The sequence below is a fragment of the Eremothecium gossypii genome, chromosome V, assembly GCF_000091025.4.
Source record: "Eremothecium gossypii ATCC 10895 chromosome V, complete sequence".
Taxonomy (NCBI): domain Eukaryota; kingdom Fungi; phylum Ascomycota; class Saccharomycetes; order Saccharomycetales; family Saccharomycetaceae; genus Eremothecium; species Eremothecium gossypii.
In genome coordinates, this window is record NC_005786.2 from 849,800 (window position 1) to 865,482 (window position 15,683).

A 15,683-nucleotide genomic window follows, 5' to 3' on the forward strand; every position below is an offset into this window, starting at 1 on the left:
TTCTTTCCCCTTTAGATTCCAGTACCCTTCAGTTCCACGTTACATATTTAGTTACGGATGTTTACGGTGTACACGCATATAGAGCTGCTAAACCCCAAAGAATTGCAAGGATGAGGTATGTCATACTCTCCAGGACTGGACTTTGTGCGGACGGCAAACTAACGGCACTGCAGTGGGAAGTTTGTGCGGGCTTCCAAGTATAGACACGTCTTCGGACAATCAACAAAGAAGGAACTCTTCTACGAGAACCTCAAAGTGACAATCAATGCTTGGGATTCCAATCTCATCAAGACTAACGGCAAGTTCATTTCGGTTACGTGGAATTCGTCGGGCGGAGGGGCGTTCGCGGTAGTGCCGGTGGAGGAGGTGGGCAAGGCGCCAGACCAAATTCCTCTGTTCCGCGGGCACACGGCACAGGTGCTGGACACAGACTTCGACCCGTTCGACGAGCGCATGCTGGTGTCGGGATCGGACGACGGACGGATCGGGGTCTGGGAGATCCCGGCGACGTACTCGTTCCACAATGCGCAGGACGAAGACGGCAACGTGGAACACGTGGCGCCCGTCAAGTTCCTGACTGGGCACCAGCGCAAGGTTGGCCATGTTCTGTACCACCCGACCGCCCAGGGGGTGCTCGCATCATCGTCGCTGGACCACACTGTGCGGCTGTGGAACGTGGAACAGGGGACAAATCCCATTGTCCTTACGCATCCGGACATGGTGACGTCCATGTCGTTTAGCTACGGGGGCACTTATCTTGCAACAGTATGTCGCGACAAAATGCTGCGTGTTTGGGACATCCGGAAGGGTGAGGTCGTCAGCGAGGGCATGGGCCACTCGGGACCCAAGAACCAACGCGTGGTCTGGCTCGGGAACTCCGACAGGCTGGCTACGACAGGTTTCTCGAAACTCAGTGATAGACAGATTGCCGTGTGGGATGCATTCAACCTGGAGAAGGGCCAGCTGGGCGGTTTTTACAACGTGGACCAGTCTTCCGGTATCCTGATGCCCTTCTATGATGACTCAAACAAGATTCTCTATGTCGCGGGTAAGGGCGACGGGAACATTCGCTACTATGAATTCCAGGATGACGAGCTGTATGAGCTCTCGGAGTTCCAGTCAACGGAGCCCCAGCGCGGCTTTGCAGTTGCGCCCAAACGCTCCGTTAACGTGAAGGAAAACGAAGTGCTGCGGGCCTACAAAACCGTCCGTGACCAGTGCATTGAGCCTATCTCCTTTTTCGTTCCCCGCAAGGCTGAGGTTTTCCAAGATGACATATACCCAGATGCCCCATCGGGAAAGCCGGCCCTGACCGCAGAGGAGTGGTTTGCTGGCAAGTCGGTCGACGGGCCTATCCTTTTCAGCGTCCAGTCGCTTTATGACGGTTCTGACCCCGTCTTCTGTCCTACAGACAACTCTCCGGCACGCGGCACAGAAGCGTCCTCGCCCAAGCGGCCGGCCCAGAAGAACAGCAGCCCCGCCCGCAGCAGTCCAGTCCGGCGCGAACAGGCGGCCGCATCCGATGCGGCAACCACCAAAACTGCACCAACAAAGGCCTCGGCGGTGAAGGCTGCGTCGCCAAGGCCCTCCACAGATGCCGACAAGCTCTTGCAAACAGACGACACCGTCAACCAGATGCTGCAAAAAGCTTGCTCTTTCGACGAGGTCAACCGCGCGGAAAACCCAGCCAGGGATACTTCCGGGTGGGATAGCGACGACGAAAAGTCCGCCTCGCCAAAGCTATCGCCCATGCGCAAGGCCTCCAACTCGCGCACCAGGCTCTCGCCGCAGGCCGTCGCACACGAAACCCCCCACCGGGACTTGTCGCCGATGGCACGCGAATCCCCTCGGCCGCGCTTACAGGTGGACGGCCATCCCACCACTCCGCTCTCTGCCAAGTCAATGGACCTACGCCAATCGGTCGAAAAACTGTCCGCGCTGGTCCAGCAGCTCGATACTGTCGCTACCAAACTTGCAGCCGCTGCCGATGAGAAGGATCAGCGGATTAAAAAACTTGAGGAGAGGATACAGCAGCTCATCGACTCCCAGTCGTCCCAACGGTCTCGTTAAACTGGATAATTGCATTATCATTATATACGTTGTATATCATGCCTTGCCAAACGCGTCTCAAAAGCTTTCACTCTTCTACACTGAGCGTCATCATTGCTTCCACTCAGCAACACAAGGCTAGTTAGTAATATAGGCGTCGGTTTCCACTAAGGAGATTACCATCCGAATCCGCTAATACCGGCTCTCCTAAGGTTGGGCTTCTGCATTATTCGCGTTTGTTTCCGTTAAGCTTAGGGGCAAGCCTCCTTTAAATCAATAGATACTAGTACGGTATCTGGTTAACTATAGCGTCTGCCAGGTCGGGAGGCTTTAGCTGTGCAGTTGTGTCAGGCTAGATGAGCGGTGCTGTCTCTATGGAGGAATTGGAGCGGCTTGCGCTCGGGTACAAGAATAAGATCGAGCAGGTATACGAAGGCGTGTACCACAATGAGAGCGATCTGCTAACTGATATTTTGCACAATCTGATCCCGCGCTTGGGCGGCGATGATGTGCACCTATTTTGTAATCGTCACTTTCAACCCGTAGCGGTCTTCTCCTTGACGTTGTTCTCATTCCAGAATCACCCGGAAGCCGTGCAGTGGCTCCAAGCGCGTTTGAATGCGCCACTGAGTCGGTGTAGGGAATGCGTCACCCAGTTTGTGAAGGGGAAGTCCAAGATGATCCAGCATTTCGCGGTAAATCGGCGTATTCCGCACGCGAAGGTGGGAAGCTTCAACGAGTTGATCTGCATGTGGCGGGCGCAGATGGTTCTTCCACTGCTGCGAGACTTTGATGCCTGCAAAGTATCAGATGCTGTTATTCTGGCGATGTATGAGATACTGCTGAATCCGCAGATGCTCCGGTGCTCGCCGGAACTCAAGTACTACTATGATCTAGCATTCAAGGGCATGTATGAGACGGGACATGAGCTTTTAGACCACACAAAAGAACAAGGTATCAATCTGCTCGTACCTGGAGTCGTATATTCACAGATGTACGGCTGCCCTGAACAGAGTTCTTGGGCAACACGTCTCTTGCGGCACTTCTTCGAGAACGAATACTCAATCACAAATGAAAACGTGACAACCGAACTGCTTGACGAAATCACCTATCATTTTATTCAGTTACAGTTGAGCAGGAGCAACAGCTCGTATTTGAGCATGATTGGACTATTCTGGAGCAAGATGTGCCCGTTCTTTGCGCTGATGCATGTTGATGTCTTAAAGGAGTACTTTATTGAGCTCAAGAATATTAAGTCATTGCGGTCCACGACTAATGTTCATATTGAATCTGTTTTCAAGGTATTTTATCACCATCTCATAATGCAGGTAAGATCAAAACCGTTGGATATTCTGCTCCGTATTTTGAAATTATTCCTGGAAAAGCTAGGGCCTGAGTTTTGGGATTTGGTTCAGCCATACACTTTCCATAGCGCTCCAGATACTCTCTTTAACGGTGACTTCACCAACTGCATACTGCGCCTGCAGAATAATCCAATATGCAAGGAGGGACCGGATACTTGGTTGCACCCTGAAGGTTCTATTTCTGATCTTGTTATGTGGACCCTTCCATATTATAGATCATTGTCCAAGGCATACAAGATACAAATGGTCAGGAAGATTGCCTTCGGATTCCTTGGAGTTGTGAATTCATCATCATTTATTCATTCTGTTCCAAAAGGTCTTTTAATGAATGCGGCTACGCTACTGCTGAACCAATCTCTAAAAATCGATGAGGAAAGTAGAGCATTGTTATATTCGTCTGATGGCAACTTTGAAACAACCATTTTTACCATCGCTGATGTTAGAAACCCATTGAACAATGAAGCCACTTTGAAGACAGTTGTGGACACTGCTACAAACCCAGATGCATTATACCCCGGGTTTCCTACTGCTTCCATTTCCAACTCGGCTATAGAAGTACTAGCAAACTGTGTGAATGTTGATATTTTGAATTTGTGCGAGACCACCTATAAGCTGTATTATGGGAAAGTTCCCAATCCAAAGACTACACATGAGGTAAAGGTCAGCACGTTATTGATCACAAAGTTGGTCAGTAGTTTGAACCTACGTATGGATGCGACGTGTAATTCAAAAGCAGCTGCATTACTTGGCTCGCTAAGAAACGTGAATGGCTTGCTAGTCCTGAAGGATAATGGTGATAAGCACTCAATTCAGCAAAACCATATGACACAAAAGTATTTGGAATTGATAATACAGTTAATTGGGAAGTGTTCTGAGATACCGCCTAGGACGATGAGCTCAGTTTTATCCATGAAGGGCGCTATTGAAGGTTTTTGGTCATGTATATTTTCCCCAGGGCAAGAGTTATACCAAGAGGCAACTAATTTGCTGTATGAAACATTCGATGTGGAGGGGCGTCTTGAAGGTTTTCAAGAGTTATTTAACCACAACCTGACAGGTAATCTTCAAGCGATATGTATGGTCCTGAACCAGCTCATTAAGAATGAATTTTATGAACCTTGTCCAAGAGCTGTAAGAGTGTTAATGGATGTCATCAATGTTTTCACAGATCCCGTTAGCGGAATGTTTGCAAATTATAAGACATTAAAAACTGCGGAAACAGATGCTTCGCTTTTTGCCTTTTGGAAGGATACCTGGAAGTTTTTAGACATGATCTACCGTGTAACGTTAAGATGGGCTACAAAATACCCATACACCGAGTTAGAAAACTTTACCAAGGATACTCTGGAGATAAGCAACCTGCTAATGAATTCCTACCGCGAATTTGCCGACATTATAACAAGAGACTCTACTAATAATGACGATGACTTATTCAAATGTGCGATGAGCCCGTTCAAGCACATGTTATATTGGCTAAGATTGAGTGATGAGGATTTATTAGCGTCTTGTGTTAACCTAATCGTCTCTGCTGCGGACTTGTCGAAGGAAAAGAACTTCACGTTCGATGATTCATTAGTTTCTGAGATGGCTTGTTATGCCAGCAAATCCCGAAAATACCTTAACAAACTCACTAGCCAACAGTCAAATTTACTGCTTTCTAGGGCCAAGTATTTCAATGAGAAATTGACGGAAACCATCATACAAGATGCGGATAAGTACCATAAAGAAAAAGAACAAGCGAAGAAAGATAGTTCTCCAGATGTTATCGTATCATCATCTCATAGCGTAACACAAATGGCGCAACCTCAGCAAAGGGTAGATTATCTACAACGTAAGGCAGTTGCGTCGTCTATCACTGGCCGTCCAAAGGTTCAGAGCTCAATAACATCTTTTGGTGTGCTCAAACGTGGTTTTGTTTCTGCTCCGTCTATACCCCCAAAACCACTATCTAAGATGGAGCTTGAAAGGAGAAAACTTCTGGCAGATCGTGTAGTGCATCCCCCTAGCCAAAATGTCTTTAATCCTAGGTCAAAAAAACAGCTGAAAGGACATGAAGACGGTGATAGTAGCAGTGAAAATAGTGATATCGACGATGCTAATGAGTTATTTGCTATTGCAAAACCTAAGCAAAGATCTACCCCAGTATTATTAGATATCAATGGAAAAGAAGTACGTCCTCAGAAATCTAAGATTGATATAAAGAAGCAGGAAGAAGAGTTTATGCGCAAGAGATTAAATGTTGACTTGAATCCATTTTATGATCAGGTTCTGCGCTGGGATTACACGAAGAAGGACGAATACCCAGATGATGGTACTTCGGAGAAGTACAAAGATGTTGCAGACCAGTTTAGTTCACCAGAAGAATACCAGGCAGTAATGGAACCACTATTACTATTGGAATGTTGGCAAGGTATGTGTGCTGCTCGTGATAGAGAAGTTCATAAAGCCTTTAGCTTTATCGTTGGGAATAGAACAGTAGTCTCTGATTTCTATGAGGTTTACGCAGCCATCAGTAAGAAGGTGGTCCAACAAGCTGATATTAATGAAGCGGATATGATAGTCTTGGGATATTTCCCTGACATCAATCCAAATAAAACGCTAACCAACGACGATTTTAAAAGAGCACAACACACCTGCTTTGCGAAGGTTCGTGGAATTAAAAATGCAAAAGGTGATAATATGGATCTAACTTTAAGAATTCATCGTAGTCATAAATTTGCTAATTTTTTGACTCTGCGGACAGAAATACACGCTGTTAAAGTGATGCAAATGACTACTGTTGAAAGAGAATATACCTCTTTGAAGGGCCTTCCATTTTACGACTTAGTTGGTCAGATTTTAACTGCCAGTCCCACGGATGACATTCCACTTGAACAGTCAGAAGTCGAGGCCGTACAGCGAAACTATAAGCTAAATACATCCCAAGCGAAGGCCGTGATTTCTTCAGTGAAGAAACTGGGCTTCTCTCTTATCCAGGGACCCCCTGGTACTGGTAAGACTAAGACTATTCTTGGTGTCGTCGGCTTTTTCCTAACTACCGCAAAAGCACTACCATCAAATGTTATCAGAAATCCCACAGAATCGAACGCTACCTCTACTGAGATGTTACTACAGAAACAAAAAGTTCTGATATGTGCACCCAGTAATGCAGCCGTTGACGAGCTTGTGTTGCGTCTGAGAGAAGGTTTGGTCGATACTGACGGCAAGTTGTTCAAACCAAAATTAGTGCGGATTGGTAAATCAGATGCAGTTAACGCTGCTATCAGAGACCTAACGTTGGAAGAGCTGGTTGACAAGCGAGCTTTGAATCAGTCGTACGAAATAAATCACGATCCGAACTTAGATCAGAGTTTTCATGACGCCGTAGCGGAGAGGAGAAAGCTCAGGGATATGATGAATAAAGAGGATGGTTCGCCGACTAGTAAACTCTCAACTGATGAGATATCTAAGATACAGCTAAAGTTGAGGGACTTGAGCAAGAAGATTAATGAGCTAGGTAAGCAGCGCGATGAGCTGAGGGAAAGGAATGCGGTGAATTATAGAAATAGAGAATTGAATAAGAGGAAAGCTCAGGCACGCATCCTTGCAGAAAGCGATATCATATGTTCCACATTGTCGGGATCCGCCCACGATGTTTTGGCTTCCTTGGGTGTCAAATTCGATACAGTGATCGTGGACGAAGCATGTCAATGTACTGAACTATCCAGTATTATTCCTCTAAGATATGGCGGAAAGAGATGCATTATGGTCGGTGATCCAAATCAATTGCCTCCGACCGTATTATCCGGCGCAGCCAGTAACTTCAAGTATAACCAGTCGCTGTTTGTGAGAATGGAGAAAAACTGCAAGCCCCACTTGCTGGACGTGCAGTACCGTATGCATTCAATGATTAGCGCATTCCCTTCTTTAGAATTCTATGATGGGAGATTAAAAAATGGTCCGAACATGGATCAGGTGAACACCCGGCCATGGCACGAGTCTCAGCCATTTGGACCCTACAGGTTTTTTGACATTATCACGGGTAAGCAGCAGCAAAATGCGAAAACCATGTCTTATGTCAATTATGATGAATGCCAAGTTTCCATTGAGATGATCGACAAATTGCTGAGTCAATACGAAAAGAAGGTAGACTTTTCAGGAAAAATTGGTATCATTTCGCCGTACAGAGAGCAGATGCAGATGATGAAGCGAGCATTTCGGAGCTATTTTGGCGGAACCATATTCAAGTATATTGACTTCAACACTATTGATGGATTCCAGGGACAGGAGAAGGAGATCATCATTATTTCCTGCGTTCGTGCCGACGATTCGAAGGGCGGGGTCGGTTTCTTGAAGGATTTCAGGCGTATGAATGTTGCTCTCACCAGAGCAAAGGCCAGTCTCTGGATCCTGGGTCACCATAAATCTTTATACAAGAACAAGCTATGGATGCATTTGATTTCAGATGCGAAAGGGCGTGACTGCCTCCAAATGGCATGTCCGGGCTTCCTTGATCCACGGAACAGAGCCGCCCAGGATGCTCTTCATAGGTTCAAAAATCACCATAATTATATCGAGAACGCAGATGATTATGGGCCTGAACCGGTGATGACTAAATCAAGAGGACGCAATAGATCATCCAGAAAACGCAAACATATGGAAGATAATCCAGATGATAACTACGATCCCGTTGCTGAATTCAAGAAGGAAAATCAAAGAGAAAGCAACACAGGCACCGGTGGTTACCGTGCGGATACATCTAACCACAGATTGGCACCTGCTAGGAACGATAGCAAGAAGGCCAAGACGTGCTCCAATGCCGCCGGTATTTCCGAGGCTACTTCAGAGGATGGTGATCGAGGTCAGAAAGGACATGGAACTAAGAAGAAGTCTTCCATATTCGGGAATTTTATGCCCCCAGTTGATGACGCGACCCCTGCTGCCCATGTGTACGACCCTAAGGAACGCAAGCCCAAGAATGCTGCATCCGCTAAGCGGCTGGCCTTGGGAGCAGAAGGCGGGACAAAATCAGCCAGGCATATTAGTTTTTCAGAAAATGTGTCGTTTATTGATTCAAAAGAATCGTCAAAGGACTGATTCACTTGTATTTTAGTACTGGATACTGCATGTAGTTAGAGCATTCAATATATCTGTTGAAGTGATGTACAAATTTATACTGATTTTTTATTAGTGGCCATCGAGCTCGAGGGCACAATGCTTTTCGTGAGCCCCACCTTCGGGGGAGACGTGCTATTAACCAGGAAGCCAGCTCCCGTGTTCACCGGAACAAGCTTGTCCGTAATTGACTTCTGTTTGGAAAAGGGTAACTGGTCGTTCGCCTTCTCGAGGGCCGCAATTTCATCCCGAATGCAGGTCAGAACGTCTGGATAGCTCTCCTCGTAGTGCAGCGACTTTATCTGTGTGATGGCGTCGGTTATCAACCGCCGCAACTCCACCGGGTCGACCTTCGCGGCCGTCGCAAATCGCGTGCGTATCCGGTCCTCCAAGTCCTCCACGAGCGTGGTGACCTCCTTCCACACCTCCTGCTGTGACTTGAGCAACTGTGTCTCTTGCTTGTGCTCCGAAAGCATCGCCTTGAGCGCGCTCTTGCGGACATGTAGAAACTCTTCCATCTGGGCTTTCATGCTCTCCAGGTCCGCGGCGGGCCGCCGGCCCAGGCCCAGCGGCTCGCGCTCCCGCGCCGGAAGCTTGAGTAACCCGATCTTGCGGAAAATGTGTTCCTGCGACCGGCGCACGCCCTCGAGCTCGCGCTCGACCGCGAGCTTCTGCGCCCGCACGAACGCCTCCAGCTTCGCGAGCTCGGCCTTGATGAATGTCTGGTCCTTGCGGAAGCTCTTCAAGAGCCCCTCGGCCTGGCTGATCTCGCGCGACACCGCCGCCTGCGCCAGGCGAAGCACCGCCACGTGCCCGAGCGCCTGCTGCCGCGAGAGCCTCGGCAACGCGTCCGGCTCTTTTCCCAGCCCCGTGTTGTCCACCCCCATGCTCTCTATGTACGCGTTGAGGTGCCGCTGGTGCCCGCCGTGGACCGTAAACACCCCGCCGCTGTCATCGCCCGCGCCCGCGGGCACTGCCGCCTCCCACGCTTGCCGCTCTTCGCCGAGCTGCCGCTCCTTCGCCAGCAAGGCCGCGAGCTTGCTTTCGTACCGCTCCAACGACCCGAGCGCCTTGCGGAAGCCTCCGTCCTGCTCCGTCAGCCATGTGTTGAGCCGGCACAAGTCCTTGAGACATATGTGGATGTTTTTGCGCAACTGCTGGAGAGAGAGGTTCCGCGGGCTCTCCTCCTCGTCGAACAACGCAGCCCGGTGCATCTCCGTGAGCCGGTGGCAGTACTGCAGGATCGTCTCCCGCTTCTCGAGTATCCGCTCGTGGTTCATCCGTCTCCCGTGCCCTGGCTACTGTGCAGTGGCCGTGAGTCTCCGCGTGTGACAAGCCCATATACACTCCGGTCACATGACCATCCGTAGCACGGCCTGCGCCTTACGGCAAGGCGATGGCCCGGTAGCCGACGACCAGTGTCGTCTTGTACGCCATAAAAGCAAGGAGCTGCCTGCTGCTGCACCGGTCGCGACGCACCGCACATACGCGCAATGGAAACCGACCCGCTAATCGCACGTCCGTCGCCGACAGCCGGCGACGGCGACCAAGACACCCCGCGCCGGGCCCGGTGCCAGCTCGCCAGGTGCGGACTCGCGCTCGGGCTGTGGGCGCTCTACCTGCTGCTGCTCGGCAGCTGCCTGACGCGCGCGTACGAGCTGTCGGATCTCGAAAACCTGGAATCCGATTACTACAGCTACGTGCTGGATGTGAACTTCGCGCTGCTGAGCGCCATGAGCGCGACCGGCCTCGCGATGGGCGCCGTGAGCGGCTCCCTCGGGAGCGCGCCGGTGCTCGCGCAGTGGCCGGCAGCGATCTGGGCCGTGCGCTTCCTGCGCGCCGCGGGCTATGTCGCGATAGTCCTAATCCTGCCGTTCCTGTCCGTCGTCGCATTCCTGCAGCCGCTCTGCGAGCGCGCGCTGGCGCTGTTCCCGTTTGTGCGCGCGTGGGGCATGGACGGCGTGTTCAACTTCCTGCTGCTCTCCGCCGTGCTCTGGACTGTATTCCTGGCCGTTCGCCTGCTCCGCGCCGTCTACAGACTGCTGCGCTGGCTGGTCGGTCTTTTGGTCCGCCTGGCACGCCTGCTGCTGCGAGGCGCCCGTCGGACGCCTGCGGCGGCCCCCGAGGAGCCCGTCTAGCGTGCGCGCGTTCTAGGCCCCTGACAGCTCCTACCTGGTGCTGGCCGCCGGTAGGGCTCGCATCGTGCGGCGCAGGCCCATTGCTTTTTGGCCCCCGCTGGATCATCGTTTCTTTTACGTGAAAAGTTTGCAGCGATGAGCTGCAGTATAAATAGGTTTTCTAGATGCGCCAAATCCCAGCTGGGTTTACCGGCGTCTGTTCGGGATAGTTACTTGATGGATGGGTCAACTTGAGAGCTTGGGTTTAGTGTTGACTCCTTCTCTTCATAGCACGCCGAACAAAGCGCAATGACTTACAGAGACGCAGCCACGGCACTGGAGCACCTGGCGACGTACGCCGAGAAGGACGGGCTGTCCGTGGAGCAGTTGATGGACTCCAAGACGCGGGGCGGGTTGACGTACAACGACTTCCTGGTCTTGCCGGGCAAGATCGACTTCCCATCGTCGGAGGTGGTGCTGTCGTCGCGCCTGACCAAGAAGATCACCTTGAACGCGCCGTTTGTGTCGTCGCCGATGGACACGGTGACGGAGGCCGACATGGCGATCCACATGGCGCTCCTGGGCGGCATCGGGATCATCCACCACAACTGCACTGCGGAGGAGCAGGCGGAGATGGTGCGCCGGGTCAAGAAGTACGAAAACGGGTTCATCAACGCCCCCGTGGTCGTGGGGCCGGACGCGACGGTGGCGGACGTGCGCCGGATGAAGAACGAGTTTGGGTTTGCAGGATTTCCTGTGACAGGTATGTTAGAGTGGCACGCGGGGCTGCACGCTGGGATGATGATCATAAATCAATAACTTTCGTTCTACTGACTGCGATCAAACGATCGTGTAGACACCTTTTACTCTGACCGCAGACGTGCAGCGCCTTTTTGGCAGGAACATGTACTAACACATCAGCAGATGATGGCAAGCCGACCGGGAAGCTGCAGGGGATCATCACGTCCCGTGACATCCAGTTTGTCGAGGACGAGACCCTGCTTGTGTCTGAGATCATGACCAAGGACGTCATCACTGGGAAGCAGGGCATCAACCTCGAGGAGGCGAACCAGATCCTGAAGAACACCAAGAAGGGCAAGCTGCCAATTGTGGACGAGGCGGGCTGCCTGGTGTCCATGCTTTCGAGAACTGACTTGATGAAGAACCAGTCCTACCCATTGGCCTCCAAGTCTGCCGACACCAAGCAGCTGCTCTGTGGTGCTGCGATCGGCACCATCGACGCGGACAGGCAGAGACTGGCGATGCTGGTCGAGGCCGGTCTGGACGTTGTTGTGCTAGACTCCTCGCAGGGTAACTCGGTCTTCCAGATCAACATGATCAAGTGGATCAAGGAGACCTTCCCAGACCTGCAGGTCATTGCTGGCAACGTGGTCACCAGAGAGCAGGCTGCCAGCTTGATCCACGCCGGCGCAGACGGGTTGCGTATCGGTATGGGCTCTGGCTCCATCTGTATCACTCAGGAGGTGATGGCCTGTGGTAGACCACAGGGTACCGCTGTCTACAACGTCACGCAGTTCGCCAACCAGTTTGGTGTGCCATGTATTGCTGACGGTGGTGTCCAGAACATCGGGCACATTACCAAAGCTATCGCTCTTGGCGCGTCCACCGTCATGATGGGCGGTATGCTGGCAGGCACTACAGAGTCTCCAGGCGAGTACTTCTTCAGGGACGGGAAGAGACTGAAGACCTACAGAGGTATGGGCTCCATCGACGCCATGCAAAAGACTGATGTCAAGGGTAACGCCGCTACCTCCCGTTACTTCTCTGAGTCTGACAAGGTTCTGGTCGCTCAGGGTGTTACTGGTTCTGTGATCGACAAGGGCTCCATCAAGAAGTACATTCCATATCTGTACAATGGTCTACAGCACTCGTGCCAGGATATCGGTGTGCGCTCTCTAGTGGAGTTCAGAGAGAAGGTGGACTCTGGCTCGGTCAGATTTGAGTTCAGAACTCCATCTGCCCAGTTGGAGGGTGGTGTGCACAACTTGCACTCCTACGAGAAGCGCCTATTTGACTGAGTGCCACTAGGCCCACACTATAGAAGTGGATCCGGGCGCGATGGCACCCATACTTTTATATTATGTTGATTGATGTACGTAAACGATAGATATAATAACAGACGCGGCATCTCATTTGTATGCAATATATCTGGAACATGGTTATGCGTACTCAACTGTATGTACTACTTTATATACACAGCTCTGGGACACTTGGTGAGATATATGTTTCATTATGTATGCCTCGCTATCGAAAGGTCTGGCATTATGGGCTACTGGGTCTAAGAGTCATGGCTTATGAGTATTTATTTATTTATTTCTCTTCCTTTTCATTAAACTCCTCGAGCTTCTTTCTGTAATACTGCTCTCTAGACTTCTCCACATCTGCTAATGATGGTGGAAGTCGTTCGTTTTCCAAATCCGCTCTACGAGCGCGCTCGAAGTTAGACAGCGCCTCGTTCAGACCTTCAGACCCGCGTGACAGCGCTCCACGAGGCAGCACGCCAGAATTCATTGTTTTTAGGTACTGCACCTTATCGCTCTCTTCTCTCAACACGCTATACATTCGGGAAACCTTGGCAATCGCCAATATTTTACTGCGTAGTGCACGCCGTTTTGCATCATCGTCCAGAATAGACCGTTTTTTCTTCGATTTCTTGGAGCCAGGTATAACAGTTACAACCTGCTCAGTGTTTTTGGACTTCAATGTAGCACCTAAGTCCTCCCTTATAACAAAAGTCTCTTCCTCCAATTCTTCTTCAGTACAAATGTTTAATATCGAAACCAACATTTCAGTCACTTTCTCGCCAACAAATGGCAAAGACCAGGTGAATACGTCCATGAAATTCGGTAACCAATACGGATGCTGTGACATGTTAAATTGTCTAATGTTCATAACGTTATCCGAGTATTTTAGGACCGCGGCCTTGTTCTTGTAAGTGTCCAAGTAGTTGGGTGCGCTGAACAACGTAAGTAAACTAGGAAAGCCCAGATTCTTGGTATTCTTGTACATTCTGTAGCCCTGATCTTGGGCTTCGTGGGCCCTAATTATCGAGAGAAGGCCAGTTCGCTGCAAGAACTCACAAGATGCCTTGTAAGAAAATGCAAAGGAGCAACCTCTGATAATATTCGGCGTATAGGCCAGAGTACTTGGATCGTCTGCATCCTCGTCGTACGTCTCGCTTGGATCAGCCCACAACAAGTCGCACATCAAGCCCCTGGAAGGGATTTCCCTGAATCTGTTGATCCTGTTGACATCCTCGACCGTCTTTAGCTCGGGAGAAATACCCCCATGAACACAAAAGTATTGCCCATTCATCACAGCAGCTAAAGGCAACGCGTTAAATGAGTGGCAACACAGGTCGTAAATCCGCAGATTGTACTTATGAAGACATTCGGTTTTGAAGGTGAAGTACGACGTTAAATGTTTGCATTCGTGGTTTCCCCGTAGCATCCAAAAATGGTCAGGATAATTGATCTTCAAGCTGTACAAGTAGAGAAGACATTCAAAGGAAAACGAGCCACGATCCACATAGTCTCCTAAAAAGAGATAAGGCGTCGTCTTGGGATCACCTCCCACCTCAAATAGCTTCAACAGATCGTAGTATTGTCCGTGAAGGTCGCCGCATATGGTGATGGGGGCCGACACCTGTAGCAAGTTCGGCTCGCGAGAGAGAATATCTGTGGCCATCTCTAAAATCCGCACCGCTTGTTCTTCACTTAAGCGGCCTTCTTTCCGGAAGTGTTCCCGCAAAAACTCATGGTTCGGCAAACCGTCGGCATCAAACAACTCCTCATCAGTGGGTAACCTCTTTGCCACAGGCGGTACCGACTTCACAACCCGCTTCTTAGTCGATACCTTGGTCCCATCCTCGAGTGTATAGATGGACAAGCTCTTCTTGCGCCCGGTTCCGTCTTGTGGCTTTGACTCGATAACATTCAAGGCCGCATTTATCTTCCTTGTGTTCTCGTGCGCCTCATGGAGAAGGTCTGATGACGGCATCTCCTGCTTGCTGCTAGATTGCTGCTCCCGATCGCCGCTCCAAGATAGCCTAACCATCTTTTGATCAGCTTGAGAATTTAATTTGCCTTTTATAGATTTCTCGACGGGGGAGTGATATTTGACAAGTTGGTATCTTTAAGGCTTTTTGACTCGGAGGCCAGACGGAATTGGGAGAAAATGACAATAGTGGTCACGTGATCAACCAAGATAGATGACAGAAGTGCTTGTATCATGGATCTGGTGTAATCAGCTCGAGCATTATCCCTTCTGGCACTGCTGCGCGCTTCTGTGTATTATCGCGTTTGAGCCTTGCAGCGATAGGAATGTCAACTGAAAAATTTGGGCGATGCCCTAGCACCAGCTCGAGAGAAGACAAGGAAGGGCACAGGATGACCACCCATATAGATGTCACGGATTATGTGGAGGCTGAGACGGGGCGTGGCAGCCTGCAGTTTTCAGATGAGAAGCAACAGGCTCGCTTTGCGCTGGGCGTTTGCATGTATGTCTACCGTTGGGATGCTCTGAGTATTGCGGTTGAGAACAACTGGGGTGGCCCGCAATCTGCAGAGAAACGTGACTGGGTGAGTTCTATTTTGTTAGATCTATTTAAGAATGAGCGGATAGTGGACGTGACTCTGATCGAAGAGACTCTACTGTTCGCTATGGCGGATGAGTTCGAGACGAACGTGGAGGACGATTCGGCACTCCCCATAGCAGCCGGGATAATCAACTTATACCGCCAGTGCGAAGCTGGAAATTACAATGAGGTGGACCAGATGTATGCTCAGTGGCAGGCGAATAAGCAGAACCAGACGAGCCGGAAGGTGCAGGTAGTTGCCGACCCACATAATCCCGACATTTCAGAGTCGGAAGACGACGACAACTGCGACGAGGAGGATGAGGAAATGGGCGATGCTGATGAGGGAGAGGCCCAAGCGCGCCCTGTGCCAGAATTGGATGAGGACGGCTTTGAAATAGTAAAGAAGTCTGGTCGGAGAAGGCACTAAATGACGGCCTATGCGTTGGTGCGTTCAAGTAT

The 15,683-nt window shown here is 50.4% G+C and overlaps 6 protein-coding genes and 1 non-coding gene across 7 annotated transcripts; 5 read left to right on the top strand and 2 right to left on the bottom strand.

Moving 5' to 3' along the window:
- Positions 1-110: 110 nt before the first annotated feature.
- CRN1 (coronin) lies at positions 111-2,070 on the top strand (the record flags this gene model as incomplete). Its single annotated transcript, NM_210328.1, has 2 exons — positions 111-115; positions 174-2,070. The coding sequence occupies 2 exons, from the start codon at positions 111-113 to the stop codon at positions 2,068-2,070; spliced, it is 1,902 nt and encodes a 633-aa protein (NP_984974.1).
- Positions 2,071-2,405: 335 nt separating this feature from the next.
- On the top strand, positions 2,406-8,489 carry SEN1 (DNA/RNA helicase SEN1; the record flags this gene model as incomplete). Its single annotated transcript, NM_210329.2, has 1 exon — positions 2,406-8,489. The coding sequence occupies one exon, from the start codon at positions 2,406-2,408 to the stop codon at positions 8,487-8,489; it is 6,084 nt and encodes a 2,027-aa protein (NP_984975.2).
- A 74-nt stretch (positions 8,490-8,563) lies between these two features.
- ATG23 (Atg23p) lies at positions 8,564-9,787 on the bottom strand (the record flags this gene model as incomplete). Its single annotated transcript, NM_210330.2, has 1 exon — positions 8,564-9,787. One exon carries the CDS (start codon positions 9,785-9,787, stop codon positions 8,564-8,566), a length of 1,224 nt encoding a protein of 407 aa, NP_984976.1.
- A 1,146-nt stretch (positions 9,788-10,933) lies between these two features.
- AGOS_AER117W (IMPDH/GMPR family protein) lies at positions 10,934-12,663 on the top strand (the record flags this gene model as incomplete). The annotated part of the gene is made up of 2 exons (NM_210331.2): positions 10,934-11,387; positions 11,549-12,663. The coding sequence occupies 2 exons, from the start codon at positions 10,934-10,936 to the stop codon at positions 12,661-12,663; spliced, it is 1,569 nt and encodes a 522-aa protein (NP_984977.2).
- Positions 11,419-11,498, top strand: AGOS_AgSNR54. The gene has a single exon (NR_149399.1). It is a non-coding gene; the product is annotated as an AgSNR54 (small nuclear RNA).
- Positions 12,664-12,955: 292 nt separating the features above from the next.
- Positions 12,956-14,701, bottom strand: CNA1 (calcineurin catalytic subunit A; the record flags this gene model as incomplete). Its single annotated transcript, NM_210332.1, has 1 exon — positions 12,956-14,701. One exon carries the CDS (start codon positions 14,699-14,701, stop codon positions 12,956-12,958), a length of 1,746 nt encoding a protein of 581 aa, NP_984978.1.
- Positions 14,702-15,033: 332 nt separating this feature from the next.
- TSR2 (Tsr2p) lies at positions 15,034-15,651 on the top strand (the record flags this gene model as incomplete). Its single annotated transcript, NM_210333.1, has 1 exon — positions 15,034-15,651. The coding sequence occupies one exon, from the start codon at positions 15,034-15,036 to the stop codon at positions 15,649-15,651; it is 618 nt and encodes a 205-aa protein (NP_984979.1).
- Between the last annotated feature and the right edge of the window lie 32 nt (positions 15,652-15,683).